The sequence below is a fragment of the Notothenia rossii genome (assembly GCF_949606895.1).
Source record: "Notothenia rossii genome assembly, chromosome: 2".
NCBI lineage: Eukaryota > Metazoa > Chordata > Actinopteri > Perciformes > Nototheniidae > Notothenia > Notothenia rossii.
In genome coordinates this window covers 15964389-15989327 of record NC_136904.1, presented here as the reverse complement: position 1 = coordinate 15989327, position 24939 = coordinate 15964389, and the positions used below count along the sequence as shown (strand labels likewise).

General features: G+C 42.3%; 1 protein-coding gene across 2 annotated transcripts in view; it reads right to left on the bottom strand.

Annotated features, from left to right (window-relative positions):
* gse1b (Gse1 coiled-coil protein b) overlaps window positions 1–22366 on the bottom strand; it is a 158013-nt gene extending 135647 nt beyond the window's left edge. Inside the window, exons 1-3 of one of the 2 annotated variants that reach the window (XM_079664842.1) lie at window positions 19597–22366; window positions 13586–13616; window positions 12839–12900 (exon numbers count right to left, since the gene is read on the bottom strand). In XM_079664842.1, the coding sequence (XP_079520968.1) occupies window positions 12839–12900; window positions 13586–13616; window positions 19597–22083 (2580 nt within the window). In that variant the 5' untranslated portion in view covers window positions 22084–22366. The remainder of the gene's footprint in view (window positions 1–12838; window positions 12901–13585; window positions 13617–19596) is intronic. The other variant, XM_079664843.1, reaches the window with a different exon arrangement.
* Window positions 22367–24939: the final 2573 nt, after the last annotated feature.

The following is a 24939-nucleotide window of genomic DNA, read 5'->3' as shown; positions in this document are numbered from 1 at the left end:
GGGCCAACACTAGCAGGAACCATTACCAGCGCAGCAGAGACAAAGAGAGCATGTTGAAAAGTCAAAATACTCTATCAGCAACTTTGAAAATGAAACAAGTCAAAGTGAATTCATACTGAAGGGTGGCGTTACGAATGACAGGTGTGCAAGAGAGTCAGTCACTTTAACGTCAGTGTGTAAAGTGGAAGACTTCACTTCCATCTGCAGCAGCTTACACGTACTTACAGGTGTTAAGTCTGGTAATGATAGTGCTGTTTCCAGATCAGTGAGCAGCAGCTCACCCGGACCTTTACTGCAAGGATCAGGCTCTCAAAGAACATCTTATACAGCAACACAAATGCTTTCTTGTGGCTATATTTTGTAGGAGTGGGCCGACAATGCTTTCTTCGCATTGTGTAGAAAGTCAACACAACACACACACACCAAGCTATTGAAGTATAGCCATTGTGAAGACAGCTGGAAATCTGTTCCTGTACAGTATAAGCTTGATTCTTTGTGTCTCCACTTAAGGCTCCTCTTAACAAACACTGAACACACCATAAAGAAGCCCCCCCTTTCCAAATAGACAATAAAGACAAGCCCAGGACGCGGCACCATCCACATTTAAAATAACCAGTAAATAGCTATTTAAACAGGACCATGTTACAGCCCCTCATAAAATATATACATAGGAATAATTGTATCAACACAGCAACCTGGCATGGGGAGCAGGAAAAAAGAAACGTCTCTCCATGGGGGGTACTGGGACGCTACATCGAAAAGAGTGGTGGCGGTGTTGAGGGTTGGCGTGTGGAAAAGAGTGGGAGGGAAAAGGAAAGACGGGGGGGGGGAAGAAAAACAGGTCCCACAGAGCTACCGTGCAGGCGCCAGCAAAGGTGGGAAAGAGGGGAGGAGGGAGGGAAAGAGGGGGAGAAAAGACCCTGGTGAAACTCTCAACAGATGCGTGAAGCCCTTGTCAGCATTCCTGCTAGGTAACGCAAGGTCAGGAGCAAGCAGGAAGACAATATGAGGACTATTTGGGCTCCCTGAGCGCCAGATGTGTTTTAATAAGACGGCTGCCCTCCCAGCTAATAAGGTCAGCCTCTGGCTCCAGCCAGACGAGCAAACAAGTAGACTCTTGGCAGGAATTCAGCTCCAGCTTGGCACAGCCTCCCTCCCTGCTTCCTGCCTCGCTCGCTCACTCACTCGCATGCTCTCTCACAGGCTCAGAGAGATCGAGCGAGGCAGACTCTTTCTCTCTCTTTCTCTGTGTGTGTGTGTTACTCACTTCGTCTCATACACCCGCCTTTTATTAGACACTTCCCTTTTTCTGCAAGCGGAGAGGGAGAACTACTGGCTCAAAACTGGAGCCTTTGAGAACATCTGTGCTTGAGTTGTGCACTAACATGCACACACTCATGCTCGTGCACACACATACACACAAGTTAAACCGCACGCTTTGCACCGACTTTGCCTGCTGTGTAGTTCACGCAACTTTTACGATTGAACATGGAAAAAGCCTTTTTGCTAATGTTGATACACATGAATTGAACAACTAAAATGAGATGTTGTAGCAATAAATCTGACTCCTCAAAGGGAAAATAAAGAAATGGCATCAGCGCCAGAAAATAATGTCTTGATCTGCACTGAAATGGAGACAAAGGAGGCGAAGGATGAGGAGGAGGAAGATTAAGAGTTGAGAATGAAGGAGGGAGAAACTAAGAAAGACAAAGATAGAGGGATCCAGACAGAGTTGCACTTTTAGTTTTGTTAACAGAGCCAATTGCTAAAAGTCATTGTCAAGCTAGACCAAACATTGTCTGGCATTCAAACTTGTTTTATCGTTCAAAAATGTTGTTGAGAGTCAGAGATCCAAAAGCAACCAAATAATAAATAACTTATTCATTTATTTGAATTCAATGCCAGAGTACCCTGATTCGCTTTCTTTAAACTCTATAAAACAGAAAGTACACGATCCAGTAAATAAAAACATTGTTCGACAAAACAGAATAAAAACAAAAAAATATTTGGCCAGTCCTGGGTATATTGTCCAACTGGAAACAATACATGATATACTGTGATAGAATGATATCATGACTTAGCCTCTGGTTGCCAGCCAACAATTGTGTGTCAGTAAGAGTCTATTAATCCATTTATTGGACATACATTTGGAAGGAAGAGCGGCTGCATCCATCAGCGGGTTGGAAAAGCTTTCTGCTCCAGAGGTTAGACCTTCCTGTCTTAATGCTAGCAGACAGGGAACATTTGGCCAGCTGTAATTTGAGATGACCTCATCACAGCGAGCCTGAGGTTACAGGGTCAGCAGGCCTTATCGTTCAACAGCAGGCCCTGTTTCTGCTCCACGCTGACCCCCACTACTCACTGACTCTGCCACACACACGCACACACACGCACACACTCAAAAACAAATGTGTCTGTGTTCCCACGGTTGCAGCAGGTCTACGGGTTGATGTATAGCAGCTTGTAAAGCAGGGCTGTCAGTCAGCTTTAACAGCCTATCACAGAGATCCAACAGGACCACAGCCGTGCATGTAAGCTCAGGCCACTGACCGACTCAGCAACACTCAATAAAAGCAGCTCTAGCCTCCACACACACCGACTCAGCCAAGAGCTACAAAACAACAGGGGGAGACAGCTTTGATCTAGATGGACAGATACTCACACTCAAGATGCTTCACTGGTCGAAATGCTCGCAAATGTGTGTGCACGCAAACATAAAAGCTAACACTATCTCACACAATCACTGGCTTTTACACACAGCCCTGAACAACTGTGACACCTGTGGAGCTGCGCAGTGTTGGAGCCCCTCCAGAGCCTGCTATCAGTCCACCACCGAGCACACATGTTCCTTATTTGGTGGAAGTCAAACAGCATCTGATCACTGCTCGGCCAGCGTCAGTCTGTCTGAGGCTCTGGTTTGTAGCTTTGCTGGGCTTCCCGCTCTCCTGAGGCAAACCAACAGGTGGACAACTATCAGCTCACTAAAATCCCATCTGGCCTGGACCAAACACACAGTGTTATCATAGGCACACAACAGTGAGGACAAGGTTAGTAAGACGTTATGGATGGCATTCCTTAAAGGGTCCACTAATCCACACAGACTCACATGTCACATTGTATTCATTGATCTGCAGCGGACTGGGTTTGAGCCATATTGGATCGGAGATCAAAGAGGACCTTAGGTTATTTTAGTTACAAAAACATGTATGATAAAAAAAACTGACTGCTGATGAATCTCACAGGTCATGAAATGTACGACTGGCAAAAAGTAATGGGCTTATTAAAGGATACAATTTCAGACTGGTTTTATAATAAGAGTTTGAAGTTCCCATGGTTATATTTCATAGATTTTAATGGAGAATGTATTTTCTCTAAACCAACATGTGTTTTGGTTTCACCGAAAGACACTTCTTAATTAAATTACTTTTTTATTTTACAATCTCTTCCGCTGAGCTTTAAAAAAAAAACTTGGATATCATAAAGAAATTGCCTTCATGTTAAATGCTGAGGTCATGTCTACTTTATTAGAGTTACCTAGGGGGATTTCATAATGTACTACAATTAAATAATATAAACTATGTGTTGCTTATTTTTAGACTTTTGAATTTGACTAGTTCTAGAAACACTATTTTAAGAACATTTTAAAATAAGGTAATTTGTAGGCAGCATTACAAAAAAGTTACTGACATTTGTTACAAAAAATCCAAGTGATTACTTTATTTCAGATATCTTTAAAGATCTGATTTAATTCCTTGTCGAAAGTCTGTGAGAAGTGGAGAGCATTTCGGGGAGACTAGTGAAGGTACACTCCATTATATAGACTAGCATAAGGTAATGGGTGGACATAAGCACATTTAGGTAAGGTAATAAGTCGGGCACAAGCCAATTTATGTCAACTGAGTGTAACCTTGACAGATAAATATTCATTAGCAGGCTGCTAAGCTACCTGACCTGTGACCTGCTCACTTCCTCTCCTCTGAGGGTATCTAGGAGCAGAGCTTCAAGCGGATATGAAGCCTAATAAAGAATTCTCTCTTCCTTACCCATCTCCTCTTTCCGTCCTTCCTGTTTGATGAGTAGCTGTCTGAACTTGAAGTGGTTTTCAAAAAGACGAGCATGCAGGGGATGTCACCCAGAAAGGTCTCCCTACACATCAAAGGAATAATACGTGTTGATTGTGATAACACTTTCAATTAATAAACACAGCTAGCCTTTGTTAATATCAAATTCAGCACAAATGTGGCATTCAATTAAATTCAAGAAAGTTCTCTAAGCAGCCGATTCCTCCAGGAACTCAAACACACCTCTCTTTTTCCTCTTCAAACTCTTACACAACACGGATAACATGTGTCTCCAACCGGAAGGCACAACAGGCAGTAGGAATGACTTATGTTCATTCAGAGGAAATAAGCATCTGGGCCAAAATACAATGGCCCTGACATCCTCCACAATAAGTCATACACACACATAAACACATATAAACACACACACACAAGGATCTCCTCTCACTCTATATATACAGATTTCATTCCTGCATCGCTTCAGTCCACATCAGTGACCTTCTCCATGCTCTCTCGTTTGATACCATCAGTATAACCAAGCTCTCAGCCGAATCACTGTCACCAAACTAAAACAGTCTCTGATGACACTGGACAGAGGTTAGGAGACAGAAAATGAAACGGAGAAACATCAGTGATGTAATCAAATAAACACGATAGTGAGAGAAAGTCAGTAGATGGTGAGAGAAAGTCAGTAGATGTAAACATTGGAGAACACCAGGATATAAATAAGCTAAATAAACAAGTCCAGAGAGAAGAGTTAGGAGAACGGAAGAGCCAAAACAATAAAGCTTTTATGAATTAAGAGGAGAAAAGACGAGAACAAAGAACATGTGTGCGCTTTTGTTGAGGCTCAGAATAATGTTGAAAAAGACTAAGAATTGGTCACTGTGACACATGCACACACAGTCATAAAAAGATAAACACACTGAATGTTTTTCACTTTACAACACACACACACACACACACACACACACACACACACACACACACACACACACACACACACACACACACACACACACACACACACACACACACACACACACACACACACACACACACACACACACACACACACACAAACCCTTTTGTTCCTGGCTGAAGTTTGTCATGGAGTGCGGTAATATTTCAGAAGGAAGAAAAAGAGATAGACATCTGGATACTGACTCTGATATTCCTAAAAACACATGGCCTCATAGCTGATCTTTCGTTCATATCTTTTCAAAATCATCAGCTCATCATAATAACAAGACAATCATCTACATACATTCTATGTATGTGCAAACTTACACACCATGCCCTGTATCATAATGCATGTGGGATTAAAGTGATTTTATTCTTAGAAATACAACAAATAAAAGGATTATGTAAACACATGATTTAACATGAACTACTTACTATAGGGAGGGAATTCAATTGCATTTGATTTTGTAGTTGGCGAAGTATACCAACTGAACGTACACAATAGGATGGCGATAATTGGATGACCATTTTAGTTTTCACTTCATACAGCACTGTAAATTGCATGAAATTATTATTTGTTGTATGTTTATGTATGTTTTGTGTGTGCGAGGACCCCAGGAAGAATAGCCAATGCTCATGCTAGTGCTAATGGGGATCCTAATAAAGACATAAAGACATAATATAGAGTGTGCAGTCTGAAAATGCAATATGTCAAACTGCTGATTCTGAGATAATTCAGCTATTCAAATGACCAGACCAAGAATTGACTAATAACTCTTCCCTCATTCTCAAATGTACTTCACTGTGTCTTGCAGTGTGAGCTAATTCATCTGATTTAGAGAGATTTTAGTGATCATGACTTCTTCTCGCTGAACTCTGTGTCAAGAAGAGGAATATGTAGAAGAGGGAAAGAACTGGAAAGGACCAGAGAGAGATAAGGTACGAAGAGAGAGCAGATGTGTGGAGAGGGAGGTCAGGAGTTATCACCTAGGTGACCTGAGGCGATGTGATAGGACTTGTCATCACCTTTGCAATCAGAGAGCAAGACATTGAATCAAAGCAAGACAGAAAGAGCCAATGCACGGACATTACACCCAGAAACCATCTGCTTTATGTGCACAACGTTTTGCAAGGTTGTGCATGTGGTCCTCTGCATTTGTTTATCCAGCAGATACTTCTCCAGTGTGAGAGGCAAACTGTTGTTCATATGGTTTTGTTCAGAAGACCCCCACCAGAATGGACACATCCACAGTCTTTAATGCCCCCTCCTGAGGTGTGAGGTCATGTCTGCACCAGGGATGTTGCCAACAGAACGGAGAAGCATGCACAAACCAACGTGTGTGTGTGTGTGTGTGTGTGTGTGTGTGTGTGTGTGTGTGTGTGTGTGTGTGTGTGTGTGTGTGTGTGTGTGTGTGTGTGTGTGTGTGTGTACGCGCATGTGAGCGTGCATATGTATGTAAGCATGTGTGTGAAGCAGATGGGAGGAAAGAAAGAAATTAGAGAGGGGTAAAAGGAGAGTAGCGACAGAAAGTCTGCGAGAGCATGTGTGTTTGTCTCCATGTGTGTGTGTGTGTTGGACTGAGAGGGCTGTGAGGGGTTAGGGGGAGGCGGAAGGGAGAGGAGAGGGGGAGCACTGTGGTTAGGCATCCAGAGTCAGTGAACATTTTTCTGGCAGGCCCTCTCTATGCTCCTGGCTGCTTGCCCGGCTCTGAAGCAAACTTAAACAAACTCCTGTTGCAGCCATCTGCTGGGCCCGCGGGATAAATCACAGCACTGCTCCGCTCCGTACAACTCAGCCGCACCACTATCAGGTTACTGTGTTAGTGGCCTCACACACATTCACACACAAACACACACACACACACAGGCTCTCTCTTAGGCATGCAGGCACACATTGAAGTCTCTCTCATCCACACGCACAGACACACACACACCGAGCTGCGCGTCAGCCTGGAGCCAGGGCCTGCCATGGGGCTCACACCGCCAGGAGAGGCCAGCAACATGTGGCCCCGCTAATACCACAGGGAAAGATGAAGAGGATGGGGGGAGAAAAAGAGGGAAGAGGGGTGGAAGAAGGGGGGTGAAGAGATAGAGAGAGGAAGGCTGAAGTGATGGGGGTACAAGGGGGAAAAGGTGAGAGATGGACAGAAGAGAAAAATGGAAAAAACCTCTGACACCTAACTCGAGCCATGTGATATTTTGATAGCCCCCCGTAGAAGAGAAGAACATAAAAACATCTACAACCCTCTGTTGGCTTTCATAACACTTTAGTTTTATAACGGGGGGCTCTCTTTAAGAACACATTCTTCTCTCTGTTATTTCTTTGGTCAAGGATCTAACCTTAAACTACCATTGTCAATAAACACCATGCTAATGTCATGTACAGTCAGTAACGGTGCAGCTGTACCCCAAGGAGGTAGGGGATCACTCGCAAATTGGGTTAAATCTACTCTGGTGGCTTACCACTCCTCCCTGTGGCCTTGAGGCTGTGCTCTTCACATTAACCATGACTAGCCCATTGGTCCACATTGCACACAGCTCCTGACCGTGTGGGAAATACCACTGACCAAGTTGGCAGGTCGTATGTTAGCGCACTGCTAGCCCGATAGCATCGGATTAGGACATGCTTTCAATAAGTCACGGACATAATCAGCATCTGTAAACAGCCTCATGAAATATAAAATAGTAACATTCCAAAAGTGCAAATGGCGTACTTGAAAGAGAAAGCGGGGGAAAAGTAACAAATAAATAATGACAGGCCTTGGGGAAGTATCTGTGGTATCTATCTGTAACACAGATGGGGAAACTGTATCGGTTTATGTCTGACTCATAGCATGGTCATGTCAGTGGGGGGGAGTCTTACCCATGGAAACTATTTACAAAGTCCCTGTAGCTCCTCACTATGTATGTCTGCTCATGCATCTGTGTTCATGTTTATGTGTGTGTCCTGGATGGATGGCTAATGTTGAGGATTCTCAGAGTAATCTTTCTCTGTGTGAAATGTGCTTTGGATTACTAACTGGATCACATTAACAACCCTAACTAAACTTTATCAAATGTGTACCTTTAGTATGCCATTTACACATACTACCCACTAAACGACAACTTCAGACAGCTTTTCAAACAGGCAATACCTAAGGAATTAAGTTTCTTTAAAGCTCATGAAGGCTACCAATACTCCCATTTGAAGATCTACTTTTAGCTTACAGTGCAGACACTACCTAACATCAAATGATTTAGAGCTACTGTATAGTCTGTGAACTGCATTCTTCCAGAGGTATCAGGATCAGTCCAAAACTCCGCCTCTGTCTATTTCTTCCCAGCTGTCCCGGAGCTGGCAGGACAAGCTGAGTATGTGAGAGACCAGGTGGCTGGACCGGCATTTGTGGGGGTGGGGTGGTGGGGGAGTCACGGCCAGGACTTGGTGATACTGACGGGGGGAGGGAGTAATCCAAGGAGGGAATGTCTTCTTCAGCCAAAATAAGCACCCTGAAGATCACCAGCAATGCTTATCATTATCTCTCCTCCGGTTGGCTGACAGAAAGAGGGTGAAGCTGTCTGACGTCTGGTTGGTCAGAGCCAGTGGTTGAGAGTAGGGCAAGAGGTTGTGAGGTATATTTAGTCCACTACAGGGGGCCTATTTTGGCCCCAGCAGACATCTTTAGTTGGCCTGTCAGCAGGGTGGGAGCAAATCTTCCTTGTTTTTACCCCATTGGTAGGATTAGCAGAAAAGAGGGGGAAAAGTAAGACATGAGGATGCGAGAGCAAACAAAGTATGAAGTGAGGATGAAGACCCAAATAACGAGGAGTCAGAGTCACACAGATGTTGAGCAGCACTTGGGAGGTCTGAAAGAGCAGGACTAATGAGCAGCACTTAATAGCAATGAATTATATCCAGTCTGCTAAGAGCATAAGTTATATGTTAAATGTCTGGCAAGGAAATAGGTCTGCCATTAGCTACTGTGTTATCACACACTCCCGCCGTGTCCAGGTGCAGAACCACACACACAGACACGCACACTTTCACACACGCACAGCTGTGGCACAATCCAGCTGCATATTCCAGCAACAGAGCAAACACCTGCCAGTGCTCCCAACCACCTGGCAGACACACGTGCACAAACACAAGCATGCAGCTGTTCTGTATGTACATTTTGTTCAACGACTACATACTGTATGTGTGGATGCAAGTGCATGTCTACGAATGTATGCATTTATACGTGACTTTGGGTGAGAGCACGTTTGGTCGGAGGGCAGCTGGCAGAGAGAGCTGAGCTATGGTCGCATTACACTCCGTGCTCTATAATTACCACAGTCAAACCAGGTTTACTGCTGTAAAACCCAGACTCCAGGGCAGTAAAGCACTGTGGCCTTTACAGCATCACTTCTCTATCGAATTGGCCTCTTGCCGTGCCATGCCAGCCTCCGGTCTGGTAAGAACCAATTACTAAAAAACAGACGTACAGTATAGAAATTGCCAAACATCATGATTTGAGAATGTGCACCTGCCTAAAATAATATGGTATTCACAAAAAAAAAAAGTACATTGGCTCTCTTCTAGATAAAAGAAAAAGTTGAAAGGCTTTTAAATAAAAAGGTTTCACCCAGCAGAGTTACACAAACATTTGTACAAAACAAAACGAGAAATTGTTAACAGCGTAAGAATGACAGAATGGTCCTTTGACCATGTAGGAAGCTAGGACAGTGTCCTGATCACAAAGTAAGAATGCTGAATCCCAAAAGGACTGCTCAAACCCTTAGCATTAACTCCCTCTAATGTCAACATAAAGAGGACTTCCTTCAATATCCCATTGCACACAAATATTACAAAAACTCCCAAATAAAACTTGAAATGTTACACAATTACCTTTACAGTTGCAGTACCTACTGCTAATGCCACTTTTTCTGAGGTGCATCTTTGAAGTATGCTAATAACTGGCAGGAAACGCAAGTCCAAGTTTCAAAACATCTCTATAAAAATCTGTTGGTGAAATTACTATGCCCATGAGAGCTCTTCAACCTGCATGTAGTTATTTACTATATATAGGTCTTGTTCCATACTATAATTGTCTTAGGTAGTCCAGAAATGTTAAGTGCAGGGACAAGAGAAAAAAAGGGAAATGGGTAGAAGAGTAAACACCATAAGCCTGCGGCACACAGCCCATTCTTCACTAAAGCTAAGAATGAAAGGAGAGAAGCAGAAAATAATGTAAAATGTATGATAGAGAAGACAGAAGTACACAGTATGTGTTCAAGCATTGACAATTAAAATGATCAAATCCTTATAAAAGGCAAAATCTCCTCGCTTTGAGAGCCTTACTCCCTTTTGTTTTCTCAAATAGTTGAATTAGTGGATACAGTATGTTTGTGTATTTCTGCTTTTTGGTGTGTGTATTATGTGATCTGTTGTATTTTTTAATCTGTGAAGTGTAATATGCACGTCAAATCAGTTTCACGCTCTGTATTGTTGAATCATCTTCCCAGTGAAATAAACACGAATTCAATTATGTGGCTGGAAACGTCACACTCCCACGTCCAATCACAGCACAACCATCTAGTTCACATATAGTTTACTATGTGTCCCCAACCTGACCTTTTGCATACACAAATTTTGGTGCCAAATGTTCACAGCAGGGTTCATGGATGCAGGGTTTAGAGGGACACTGCCCTCTCTGTTCCTCTTTCACCCTGTCCACTCAAGTGTATTTGGACATTTGTTTTAATGAAGGCAAGATTGCCAGGCACAATTAATGATAGGCTATCAAAGAGTTTTGTTTCACTGAAATTAAAAAGGAACAACTGTTTCTGATTTGTAAACGTATACAACAGAATTTAGTCTGTAATATAACCAGCTAAAGGCACCTGTAACAATCTATTCCTGAAATCAGCTGACCTGTTGTGATAACAGACAATTAGCCGTATTTAGGCTGATTATATGTCTTCTTAGTTTAGAGCTGTGGATAAGCTGGGAGGTTGCTGCCGTCACCTAACTCTACTAATAGGGATCATAAAGGTGTAGGTTGTCCCGCCCTAATAGGTACAACAAAACTGACAGGATACTGAGGGAGATGTCAATCAAGCACAGTTCATACATGCTTACATACTTCTTAGAGGAATAATCAGCAAAAACACCTTAAAAACACCTGTGTGGGGACCATAAGTCATCAAACAGACAGATGTTTGACTATGACCTGACACACAAAAGCTGTGGAAGACATTCAATACAAACCAATTAATACCAAGAGATGCCAAAAATAGGAAGATCCAGAATAAAAAGAGTGTAACCCGGCTCAACCATTGCCGAAAAGCAGCATGTGTCCAGTGATTTTACATTCAACATCCTAATTGTTGCCATGACGAACAAATAATTGCAGCTGTAAAGTTTTTCCAAATTTTTGAAATCCTGAACGCTATCAACAACATGGCAAGTGATAACCTTGTACAATTATTGGATCAGCCACTCAAAAAGATTGCATTTAATTATCACTTATTATCCCATATGAGTTTTCATACTGCATGATAAAATGCTGACTGTGCCAACATTTGAAGGCACAGGTGTGTGATACAGATCCCTTACCTTCAATATAACACATGACCTTTGCTGACCCTATCCCTGAGTGCTGAGAAAATACTCACCTCTCCGCTTGGTTCTGCAGGGTGAGAAGGTCAGTATGCCTTCATCTATCAGCTACTAACTAGATGGAAGTCTACACCCAGACAAGCCCCAAAACCACACCTACCTTTTCAACCATCATGCATCAAAAAACAACCTTTAAGCAGTGGTGCAACGATCTTATTCACTTAAAAACTACAGTGAGCTGCAACCTCGTCATTCACTCTTTGCACTGAATGACATTCCTATTTGTACCAACACAGGATGCAAGGAAACTTCTGACAATGCTTGATTCAATTACTCTCCTTTCCTATTTGGTAATCTTCTGCTTTTAAGATTTAAAGATTTAAAGATTTAAGATGTCTTTTATGATCCTATTTGTCATATATTTAACAATTTGGACTGCCAACCAATGAAAACAAATCTCAGAAAGAAAATATTTTGGGGTGAAGTACAGACATATTTGCTGGGATGACAAATTAGCTGCATATTCTTTAAAGATCATCCCCTTAGGTTTGCTAGTTTATTTGTAACTACAGTGTTTCCCATATATACAAATAGTGGCGGCGCAGCACCGCTGCTGAAATATGAGCGCCGCTGCTAGGGAGAGCCAGCCAGGTACCAAAAAAACCTTTTAAAAAATATATATATCTTTTTTTTCTTTTTTTTTTTTTCTTAAAATAATAATAAGTGGCGACCCTTTTTCATTTTTGATTGTTTGTTATGTGGATTTGTAGTATTTGTGTTACTGTATGTTCAATAAAGGTGTATTTTTTCTAAATCTTGAGACATTGCCCCGGACCCCCCTAGAGGATGTGACGTCCACCCTCCAATTCAAACATGTTCATACAATACTGAATACATTTGAAGCCATTTTGACGTCTATTACCTATGTCAATAAGTTTCTGTTTTTGCAGTGTATTTGTCTTTTGTAGAGATTTTTCATTTATTCTTTACATATAAAATGTCGCCTAACATCTCACCTAGGGCAGCAAATTGTCTAGAACCGGCCCTGGTACTAGGCATCAAGAGCCTTTCTTGTGCTGACATATAGAAAAAAATTGGCGGGGCGCACTTCGCACGCGCACACACTAAAAAATTCCACGTGCTCCACGCTCACATTATGCTGGGCCCACATGCCTTAGCACCGCTGCTATGACTGCATCCTAGGGGAAACACTGAACTTGCATAACAAACTCACCTGCATGCCAGGGTTGGTTTTCAGTCTTTGCCTTTTCACTTTTCTCTTTCTTTCTGCATTTCCTGCATCAAATCAAACTACATCAAAATGCAGTCTTGTGTCAAAAGCAAGAAAGCTGCCAGTCAAATAATTGTAATAACAACCATAAATTACATTATTTATATTTAAATGCAGATAACTTAAAAATATTATAGTAAAAATTAAATGTTAAAAAAACTGACGGTGTGTCTTTGCTAACGTTGTTAGGTTAAAAGGAGAAAGCCAGTTAAAAGCTAGCGAACTAGCTAAGCTAGCCAAGTAAATTGGCTGGTGTTTACACATTCAGCACCAACAACTTGTACTCGACACATTTACACAAATAGCTCATAAATTGCTTAAGGGCTGGATTACTCACAGCAAACTTACAATTTACAGAGAGAAAACAAAAGAGTATTTACTCTATCTTTTTCTGTGGCTGGTGGATGTTGTTTCTCTAGTAGCATTAAAAAAAAGAGGGAACAAGGAATGGACCAAACCAAGTGTTACGAGGTGGGAGGACAGGGTATTGATAAACTATTATATCTGGTGGATGCTGATATAATCAGATTGAATATGTCTTGCTTGTCACTTATAACATATAACATGACAGCATATTGTGTAAGATTGTACAATTACATTTACACACATATAAACTGCAACCTCATATTGTACACCTATCGACATTGCATTGATGTTAACAGACTTGTATTTGACCCTGCAACTACTGACCGTCTGTCTGTCCCAGTGGCCAAATGTGGTACTGCAGAAGACAAAAAAAATGGATTTCTCAAGATCACTATTATAAAAACATTTTTTAAATTGTATTTAAAACTGTTGTCACGTCGCCTCCAACTGCAAATAACAATAGTCATTAACGTTTTTAGCATCATTTTTAATCCATAAATGTTTTACATTTAAAAAAAATACCCAGAACACAGAAGAGCTATTCTTTATTTTACTGACAACCTCCCAATGTAAAGCTTATAGGCTATGCAAGATCAAGTGAGTAGATAACTAATAAGAGGCAATCCAGAAAGTTAAATCACTTTTTTGACTTATGTGCTGGACATCATGGAGTAAGGTCCAGTTCATAATACTTCCATGAAGGAGAGTTGTCCATGTGACCAATTTGTTTGAATGACCAAATATGATATTGTAACAACAACAATTAGTGCTGTGGGAGGTCTATGAAGAGCCTTTGCAGGGCCTAGACATAAAAGGGAAGACAAAGAATAAAAGAATAAAACATCTCACTCTCATCTGCTCCATACAGGATCTCCTTATTCAGATTTGGGCAAGAATGTAGTGCTGAAGGATGTTAGCGGGAAGAGGGTGATTAAAGCTTTGAGCGCTTAATCAAAAGCCACCTCCAGCAGCTTTGAAAGTAAGCTCCTTAAATACCAAAAGGATTCCCTGTGAAACCCACGGCTGTCAATCAGACTGCACCGCTGGAAGAGACCCAGCTGCAGGAACGTTAAAGAATATGTGCAATACAAACAGTTTTCACTAACCAAACATTCATACACATAGACGGGCATAACACAGCACGCCATATGTTAAGACTTTACCACATTGCATGCTTCAAATGAACACAGTTTTAATAGAAACCCATTTGTAACCAGGCTGTGTGGCCAGCATGCTGTTATATATCTTCTATGATGAATTGATGTAAAAAATGAGACTCCTTTTTCTTCTGTTTTCCTCTGGCTGCAATTTAAATCCCATTAACCCCCTCACCTTCTCTCAGCCTCCCACTCTTCTTTTCCCCTTTTTTTTCTCCAATAATTCACTTAGGATAATCTTTCTCTCCCTTTTCAACTTCACATCCAGATTTGATGTGTAATGTTGCCCTCACTCCTTCTTTCACTACACTGTAAATCTTCTATTCCTTGGCGACACTGTCAAGTTGCCGGCATGTTTTTCCTGTGACAGCAAATACCTCCTCTCCAGGATATGAGCCGTGCAGTGAGAACACACTCGATCTTTGAAACCAAACACACATGCACGTACACACACATACAGCAGCATATCAACAGACAAAAACACAAGACACAGCACAAGAGTAATACACACACACTTTGTATACCTCACAGACACTAAGCGACTGAATGATTGAACTCAGTCACAGAAACCTGTCTCTGCTCGTCTAACAGGTCAACAATAATCATCCACTCAAAACAGTCAGACCACCATACAAAAATAAACACCCTGTGAGGATACACACACACACACACACACACACACACACACACACACACACACACACACACACACACACACACACACACACACACACACACACACACACACACACACACACACACACACACACACACACACACACACACACACACACACACGGGTGTTTAGGAGAAGTAGAGGCTTAATATGTTTGTGTTCCGAATCTGCGTAGGATTATGAAGTATTTATCTTTGCAAGGCTTGACTAATGGTTCATTGATTTGCTCTTTTAGTTCCTTATGTTCTTGTACAAGCAGAAGACACACTGTTAATGACTGTGGAGGCTGTTGATTCAGCTATACGCCTTAATTATACACATCTATATCAAAGGAATGCAATCAATCCCAATAATTGCAACAACACAGTTATGCAGCCCTGGATCAGTTTACATGGGGCCTAAGAAATGAACCATATCATAATTTCACCATATTTTTGTTCAAGACCACAATACGCAGTTAAGATTGATCTGTTACTAGAAAGCATACACAATTAACTGCTTCTACAATTACATTGAAAGATCATTTTCTACTATTAATATTTATAGATAAAGGGGTTTAAGAGTTTGACTTTAACTAACCTTACTTTACATGCACAGCTGATTATTTTATCTTCATATGCAGAATATTCTGACAGTAAAATGACTATAAATTTGAGTGAAAACCAGTAAATCCATAACAATTTCAAACTATCACATTTAATTTACCTCCTTAAAGAACAAGTTCACATTTTTCAACATTACCCACACATGCTTATTGGAAAATTAACAGTGTTCAAAAAAAGTGTTATCGGCTGTTTCGCCTTCCCATATTGTTCTTTTAGTTTAACTGAATATAAGACTTCAGCAGTCTGACTTGAGCAGTCTCTTACAGTTTTTTATTACAAAATACTTTCACAGAAAAAGTATTGAGCTGCAGCAGAGGGATAGTAAAATAAAAAGCGATTTCCTATTGAAAGATGGTTACTTTGGGAGCACACTTCACTGTTTTGACACATGGTACACCATGAGTCAGCGTTAAACTACTTCCACGGCTCTGCATCAGTTTGATAAACAACACACTCATCTTTATGTGCAGAGTGTGTCAGAAATGAGGCACAAAGAGATTAATTTTAAATATAGCCTTCATTGTGTTGCTTAAAAGGCACTTCAGAAGAACAAATGCAATATCTCCCATAGGCTATCCTGATCCCATTTCATTTAAATACACAACTACATGAATGCAACAGTTTGAACAACAACAAAGCCACTGACATCTGTTTTACGGAGAGTGCAAGTGAAAGATCTTCTGACCAGCAGCCCCTCCCCAGACGGCGGCTGGTGATCTATACTTAAACGCATGTCAAAGGTCATGTTCAACATACTAATTAAAAACACAGCCAGGCAGCAGAACAGAGAACATGATAACCACCCATGACTTCTGTGTGCATGTGTGTGTGTGTGTGTGTGTGTGTGTGTGTGTGTGTGTGTGTGTGTGTGTGTGTGTGTGTGTGTGTGTGTGTGTGTGTGTGTGTGTGTGTGTGTGTGTGTGTGTGTGTGTGTGTGTGTGTGTGTGTGTGTGTGTGTGTGTGTGTGTGTGTGTGTGTGTGTGTGTGTGTGTGTGTGTGTGTGTGTGTGTGTGTGTGTGTGTGTGTGTGTGTGTGTGTAAATCAGAGCTCATACTAGTCTTCAAACATTTAATTTGTCACTGTGTTTTGGTCTTGGTATTGACTAGTCTATTAATTTGGTCTTTGTCAGGAAGGATGCTCCAGGATTCCTGAGAATGTGGAATATTAAAACAGAAAAAAGTATTTGAACTGGGGTATTTGTCACTTTTGTTGACTTTTAAATGGCATTAAAGTCTCTGTAACAATGCCTGGAGGAAGGGGGATGCTGAGCAAAAGATTGGGTCCTCAAAAAGTTGTAGCATTTATTTATCAACAAACAGACTGACCTCTAGTGTAAACACACTGCTCTTTCTCTTGACCTGGAAACTCTCTAACCGTGTGCACACAACCTATGCTCTGACTGAGTTATTGCAGAAAAGGTGTACTTAAAAATACATTTTAGTTGTAAAAACATTTAAAAGACAACTTTAAAAGAATTTCCTGATAATCTCTAAAATCCTGTCTGAAGTCACGGATACAGCTCCAGCCGGCATCTTTCTTAAGCCTTCGTATCAAATGCTTTGAGGCTCAAAAGAACATATGATATTTAACCGGAGTTTATTCACTTGTCCGGAAATAGAAAGCTTCCAAGATACCTGGAACGGCACCAATTGTTTCTAAAGGAAAACTATCCTTGGTGTGCAGCTTTGTGTAACATGATAAACTACAATCAAACAACAATAGAATACAAAGGAATAGAAAAGGAAAGAACAATTAGTGTATGTTTACCTTTGTACTGTCCCTTCCACCAGGCACACACAGTGCTGGGGAACCAGATGGGCCCTCCCTCTTGACAGCCCAAACCCCAGTGATGACAGAACCTCTCAAGTATACAGCGTGACATTAGAGGACAAAGCATCTGTTCCCAAGCAGCACTTTAACACCTCCCCTTCCTCACAGAAACACACACTGGCACTCTCTCAGCCATGAGGTCACTGTCTCACCAAGGCCAAAACTGGCTGTGCCACCTCCAGCCATACCAGTCTAAAATGATCACTCGAAACCTAGCCTGCCCAGACCCCCCTCTCACCCACCCACTCTTCAATGCGTAAATCTTGACAGGCAGAAAGAACTGGTCCCAAAATTATACTCTTTATCACGAGTATCCCCTCACATACTTATTGTATAACAAATACTGAAGACCATAAGAGTATCCTCCACTCAAATGCTTCTTTAAAAAGACAGAAAAGACGTTAGGTAGACAACTCAAGACAGCTGGTGTGAGTGTGCAGCGACTGAGGTTGCTGCTGAGCGTGAATGGCATTCACAGATGTTTTTAGATGTCCTCCATGGCTGGACAGTTAGTGTCTGTTTGAATGAGAGAGCTGTTCACAGAGACAATTGTCTGTCTATGCTCCTCATCTCTTCATCAACACATCATCATCCTCGTTTGCCCTGCACTTGTCCCAGATATAACCCAAAACACTTCTTTTTTTTTACTATATAAAAAGAAGGGTTGAGCACGACAGGGATTTTATGTGTGTTGTTGAAAGAAGAGTGAGAAGAAACCAACATTTGGAGACAGAAAAAGCAAGAAAGTTAATGATGAAAGAATGATCTCTCTTCAGAGGAAGTGTGTAAATGTACTGTTCACTGAGCTGACCCATCTGGACCACCTATGCAAGTATCTTTACTCATCAGAATCACTTATTCTAATGATGACATGTTGTATTTTCTCAAGAATATGAATGAGAACCATTAACATGGATGTAAAGTACGAAGTCTTGAAACACACATCACTGTCACAGCATATGTTTTGACATGAAAAGGGAAAGCAATGAAAGTCATGTTTCTTATTGGAGTCTTATTAATCTTAGTATCATGGGTATTTCCCTCCTAAATCTTACTTGGAAACCAATGGAATCATGAATAAGGCAATAGAGAAATAGGCATGTATTCTAAACGTTATATTGATAAAGATCAAAATATTATATTGAGATTAATATTACAAACATAAAAACTTAAACTGAATACTTGATCAAGCTGATGTATTTGAAGGAAATTAAGTGTATACATGCTAATATAACAAATTAGCAGACCATTCTTTTGCATAAGTGTTATGATTATTGTCATCACAATAAGTATTGTGTGGGAACTCTGGATTTGCTTTTAACAAACTTCATTGAAAAGTATTCTTTAAGATCTTCAACATGCTCAAACCAAAACAAACTGTTCAGCACGGGGTGGGACATACTCAGTCATGCTTACCAAAATAAACACACTCACACACACATGGACACAGCAAACACACAGCTTGCCTTGGCAGTCAGATCCCCGTAGTTTTCCTCTGGTGTTTATAGAACTACGTTTTGTCATCCACCCCAACTAAGCGTTTCATTTTCAAGCCACACACAAGAATACAGACGCGCGCGCACACACACACACACACACACACACACACACACACACACACACACACACACACACACACACACACACACACACACACACACACACACACACACACACACACACACACACACACACACACACACACACACACACACACAGTACTGTTTGAGCCCTATTCTTCTGCAAAAAAAAAGCTACTCCATGGCACGATAAGCAGCTTCAAAGATATTAATGCATTCAGCCAAAATGTTTGAGTAAAACAGTCAAAAGCACCATCTGCATCACAATGATTTTCAAATCTTTATCACAGATATTCCACTATGCAAAGTGTTAAACTCATCCCTTGCCATGTGACTCAGAGGTCATATCAGGGCAAACACAGTATGCGCTGCACTGTGGGAATGCAGAGGGGATTAAAAGGTGATGGGAGACTTTAACCAAGCTTGTCATTGCCTTTAGACACATTTGAGGACAATTGGAAAAAATAAACCTTTAGCATGTTCTTACCTTATATCTAGTCTGTAGCAAGGCTGATTCTGGTTCTTTCTTCTCCCCGTCTGAAGATCCATGTCCAAGCCTATCCCTGTCCTGCTGCATGCTCTGTCCCACCTGCACCATGGCCTTACATTCCACACATGCGCCAATCACCAACCTCCTCCCATCATCCACCAGGAGAGTGCGTGTGCTGCGAGGTGCGTACAGGAAGACAGGTAGCCTGGCCACAGTGACAGCGCACAGCCTACCCTTCCTGTGCTGCTCCTTCCTGCAGAAGAAACACACAAAAGCCTCACAGCTGTACTGGCGTGCCCATGGGGAGCTCGGAGGTTGTGGGTTGGCACTGGATAAACTAGAGGTAGAAGGGGTGGAGGGACCCTGGCCCTTACTCTCATGTTGGGCCCACTGGGAGTGTAGGTCATGATAGCAGAGATTACAAGCTGATACCAGGCCTGTGGCGTCAACTGGCTTGGCCCGTGGTGCAGGAGGATGGACTGTGAGGAAGGGGAAGAAAGGCTCCCTCTCCCCACAACGCCCAGGCGGGTTGACATGGAGCTGGTACTCTCCACCTGAGAGCTCGCCTCCACACAGGTAACACACTGACATGGAGCTGCAGGGGCGAGAGGCCACAGCTGTCTGGGAATGGGCCGGACCAGAGCCCTCAATTGCCATGGCAGCGTGGTACCTGACTAGGAAGGAGCTGACAGACGTGATGAGATCTTCACTGAGGCTGAGTCGATATGCCCCCCAGATCTCTTCCAGGATAAAATGGCACTGTGGGCAACAGTGCACACGGCCATTCCTCACCCCCTGGGCATTAGGTGGGCAAGGCAACATGTTGATGAAAGGAAAATACATTGCACCCCGGGATTTGCCAACACCCGCCTGTGCATATGCCACCCTCATATCTCCTGCACAGTCCTGACCACAGAGGAAACAGGCCTCGTGGGAAGCCATGGGTTCATTATTACAGTCTATGGACTCTGAGGAAGTTAGTTGGGAAGGCTGGAGAGAACTGGTGTTGTGGTTGAGGGGGACTACATACAAACGTTGAAGGACAGGCACATCCGCCAGCTGAAAGCTCTGCCACTGCTGCATGAGAGAAGTGTGACAGCTGCCACACACCAAGGTTGTACCCGCTGGACTGATGGGTACTGCACCCCGGGGAGGAGAGTGAAGCCACAGGAAGGGGAAGAAGGGCTCGCCCTGTGCCCTCTCCTGTTTCTGAACACTGACTTTGAAACGGCCATCATGTCTGAGCCCAGTGCCACAGACAAAGCACACACACTCCTCTGCACAGGTGTCCACAATGGGGTGCGACTTTTTAACTGAAAGGTTTCTGACATGTCTAAACTTTGCTGTAGTGCTTGTCTTTCTCTCATACATGTCTACATCATCATCACTTGTAATGTTAATCTCATCTTCATCAGAGCTGTCAGAGGTATTCTTCCTGGGAACAGCCATGTTACATTTAGTGGTGACAGCAGGGATGCCAACTAATGACAGAGCAGTGTCGGGGTGATCCTCTGTCCTTCCTCGGTACAGCAGGGATGTATGTCTGGACGAGGCACAGCTGCTGTCGACAACACGCTGATTCTGACGCGGCTCTGCATGTCTGACATTCCCCTCCTCAAGCCATCGCCTGTTGCGCATAATGACCCCGTTGTCTTGCACAGGTGTGTCAGGGAAGGGACTGTCATAGCACCGCTGAGGGAATCTCTCCTGGGATTTAGCCAGGGATTCTGATGATTGACAGACATTATTTATAATCTTAGCACCGCGCCTCGCCGGCAGAACACTCTCCGCTTGTGGCGATCCCTGCGCCCCATAAACACCCACCGGGTAGCGCATTGCCCGCTGTGAATCTGGACTGTTTTTAACACTGATGACATTGTTCTTCTTGTTACTGTCTCTTGGTGATTTGCCAGATGCTTTCATGCACTTGTCTTTGCTCATACTGGCTCTGTCGACTAAATCCATCTCCTGGTCTGACATGTTCTCGTTGTCAGAAAAAGAAGAGAAATCAGAGTCTGCGCCCCCACTGATTCTCCTCTCCAGATCATAGGAAAGGTTCCACTCCTGTGGGACCCGGCGAGAGTCGCACTGATAGGGTCGTTTCAGCCAGTACATGCGCTTCTCAATGGGCGTCCTGCTCCGCTCGAAAGAGTTCCACTGCTCGGACAGAAAAAAGTGGCACACAGCGCAAACCAGCGTATGTCCATCCGGGCTCAGTTCACACGCACCCGGGGCTGGCTCCTGATTTTGTAGGAAAGGGAAAAACGGAAGCCTCTCCTTTTGATATGTCACTTGTAGCCTCAATTCCTTCCCTGACGTAACTCCGCTTCCACATATAAAACAGTGAACCAGTCCCCCTAATCCATTCCGGTCAGTCATGGAAGTGTTGCCGGGCAATAGGCTGTCCTCCTCGGACATAGCTGCAGCCATGAGTCGGTGTTTCCGAGATAAGGCTGCCAGTTCGATGTCACAGGGGGAGTTCATCGTTTTTAAACATCCAAGACTACGCTACATGACAAGACGTCAACAGTCAAGTTATGCTCATGATTAACACTTATCTGCAGCTCAGGAAACCATATCAAAGTTACTCACTGGGTGATAAGATACACGATAGTCCATTGAAACGACAGCATGCAGCGAAAGCAGCAAACTGTTTGTCTTTCATGGACACCACCGAAAAAGTAAAAACAGTCCAGGCTAATTGAAGTCTGTAATCCGCATGTTTGTACTTTAAATCCGTAGGTATATGACTTGGGATCACGGGTCGCCTCTCCAGCGAACTTTCTGCCTGCGCGCAGCAAACTTTGGCTGCGGACTCGCTCACACTGTACAGAGCGCCATCCCCGATTCATGGGACCCGCTTCGACACCCCAAAGACAACCTCCACCCCCTGCCAGCCCCCAGTAATAATTTTACAGAGATTATGAGCACACACTCCCGTAGTAGCTGCCCATTTTTCTAAGTGCAGGATTTCCACTGTATAACAGGGGCGTGAATTGGATAAAAAGACTCCCAGCAAACATGTGTGACTCATTAGCCTTTATCAATTAATACTAAAGACTTTAGGACGACTGTTAATGAGTTTTCGCACACCTTAAAAAAACTTTTACATATTTCTGGTTATTCTAGTTTTGTCATTTTCAGCATATTAATTGGGCTTACTCTGCATGTTAGGCAAATAAGAAGCACCACTGTAACACAGTGTCAAACCACATGAGACACAGATATTGATAATATTCATCCCTCAGGCAACACATTTACAAAGCCTACAGAGCTCTGTTTTGAGTTAACAGTTAAGTAATTTCATCAAATATGAATAAAAAAGCACGCTAAATATTCAATTGCGTAAATACTTACCCACACTGAAAACTCATGTCATAACTTGTGCGGGCAGCTGCATTTTGATGTGTGTTATTAATGACAGGTCAAAGTTCAACCTTAGTCAGTTTCCTGGCATGAGTTCAAAATATCATTCCCAAACATCAAAAGCTCTTTTTAAAAAAAAATAACTTCAGAAAATGGATACAAGAACATTTAAAAGCACTGAATATCCAACCAAGTACTTGGGTCAGTCTCTTAAAAAGTGGTCTGATAATAGGGCCCAGCTGTACATCAGAGCAGGCTTTCCCTAATGGAGTGTCTGTGAGAAAAGGGAGAAGGCCAATAAGAGCTGAAGGAGCTTCTTTATCGTTGGGTTGGGAGAGACAGTTTTCCAGGAGCTTCTCAATTTCAAAAGATAAATCCACTTTTGAGAGAAATCTATGAATTTCTCTGGCCTTAGAAAACTAAAACTGGCATTTTTGGCAGCTTATTTAATATTTAGGACAAGCGCAGCACGTCAGCAGAAACAATTATGCATCTATCTATGTTTGTCTCTATCTATCTATATATCTGGCAGCATGTTGGTCTGTTTTTGTGTGTTATGATGTTCAGAATCGGGTCTTTAAGGAAGGTGAGAAAGAGAGGCATGTAAAGAAAGGCTGACAACACAGTGGATATCCTCCTCACGCCATGCACATAATAACACATATACAATATATTAACCCATGCCCTACTTCCCTCCTATTACCGAACTCCAATATCTTTAACCAAGACAAGACAGCGAGTTGAGTAATCAACCCTTAAACATTTACGTCATCTAACCATAACACGCATAAACATTTATGTCTGTCCGCTCCACTGTGTGTGGACCCTGGCCTCCTCTACTGTCTAGTGACTCAATGATGTCAGAGAGTCAGGGACTACCTCTACCTTAATACCTCTGCATTTCACCCTGATACCCTCTTCATCATCCCTATGTTCCCTAAAGACAAATTACATTTCCTCTTCAGCCTTCCAACCTAGAACTTAAAAAGGTTTATTTTAAATGACACTGCCAAGCTTCACTTTTGCTTCTTGCACCCCCAAGATTCTCTTCAGCATGGCAACCAAGAAAGATCACACAAAAAGACATTCCTGAGTGATGCTGACTTGTTTCTATTGACAATTGCTACAGAAAAAATTAGAAGTGGGGGGAGGGAGAGTAAATATACAGTACATGTTTTATATTAGTTATTCTAATTAACATATCCATAGCGCATATTCTAAAAAAAGCACTGATGATGTCCAGCTAAAAGTTTCAACACTGACACGTGGTGTTCAATCTTAGTACTGCATAACTTGGGAGATCCCCATACGCACCAGTCAGACTGCATGGGGCTCATGTGGGCATATCACAGTCAGGCAGAAGAAAGAATAAAGGAGAGCAAGCAAGCAAATGCTATTAGGGGAAAGAAAACTAGAGAAAGCTGTAGCTAAAAATAATCATATTTATTCTCCCCTCTCCTTCTTTTTTGTCTTACTTTCTCCGTGCAGTGGTTCTCTAAGAGCAATGCAAATCTGAGGTTCAGAAGGTGATAAGGTTGAAACAAATAAATAAAACATGTATTTTCCGCAAAACGTCTACATCAATCTACAGATTCAAACCTTTTGTGAAATACTGGCTACTTTGACCTCTTACAGCCTCCACACTTCATAATATGGCCATCAGCTGTGATGTAGGACCCCTTAAAAAAAACATCACACTGTGACTGCTCATATGGTGTACATTATACTTGTCATGTACACTTTGTCTCTGCACTTATGTGCATATATTTAGTATCAGAATCATTGCCTAGTACCTATAGAGGCAGGCATAATGTTCATTTTTCTGTTCAAGTTAAATAAAAACTAGCAACAAATATTACATTTTCTAAACTCACTTCAAGACCCACGATGCAACGCTTGTGCTTTACACCGTAACACATGAATATGGAGATTTTGACTTCATCTCTGAAACTGTGTTCAGTCCCTGGCAGATGC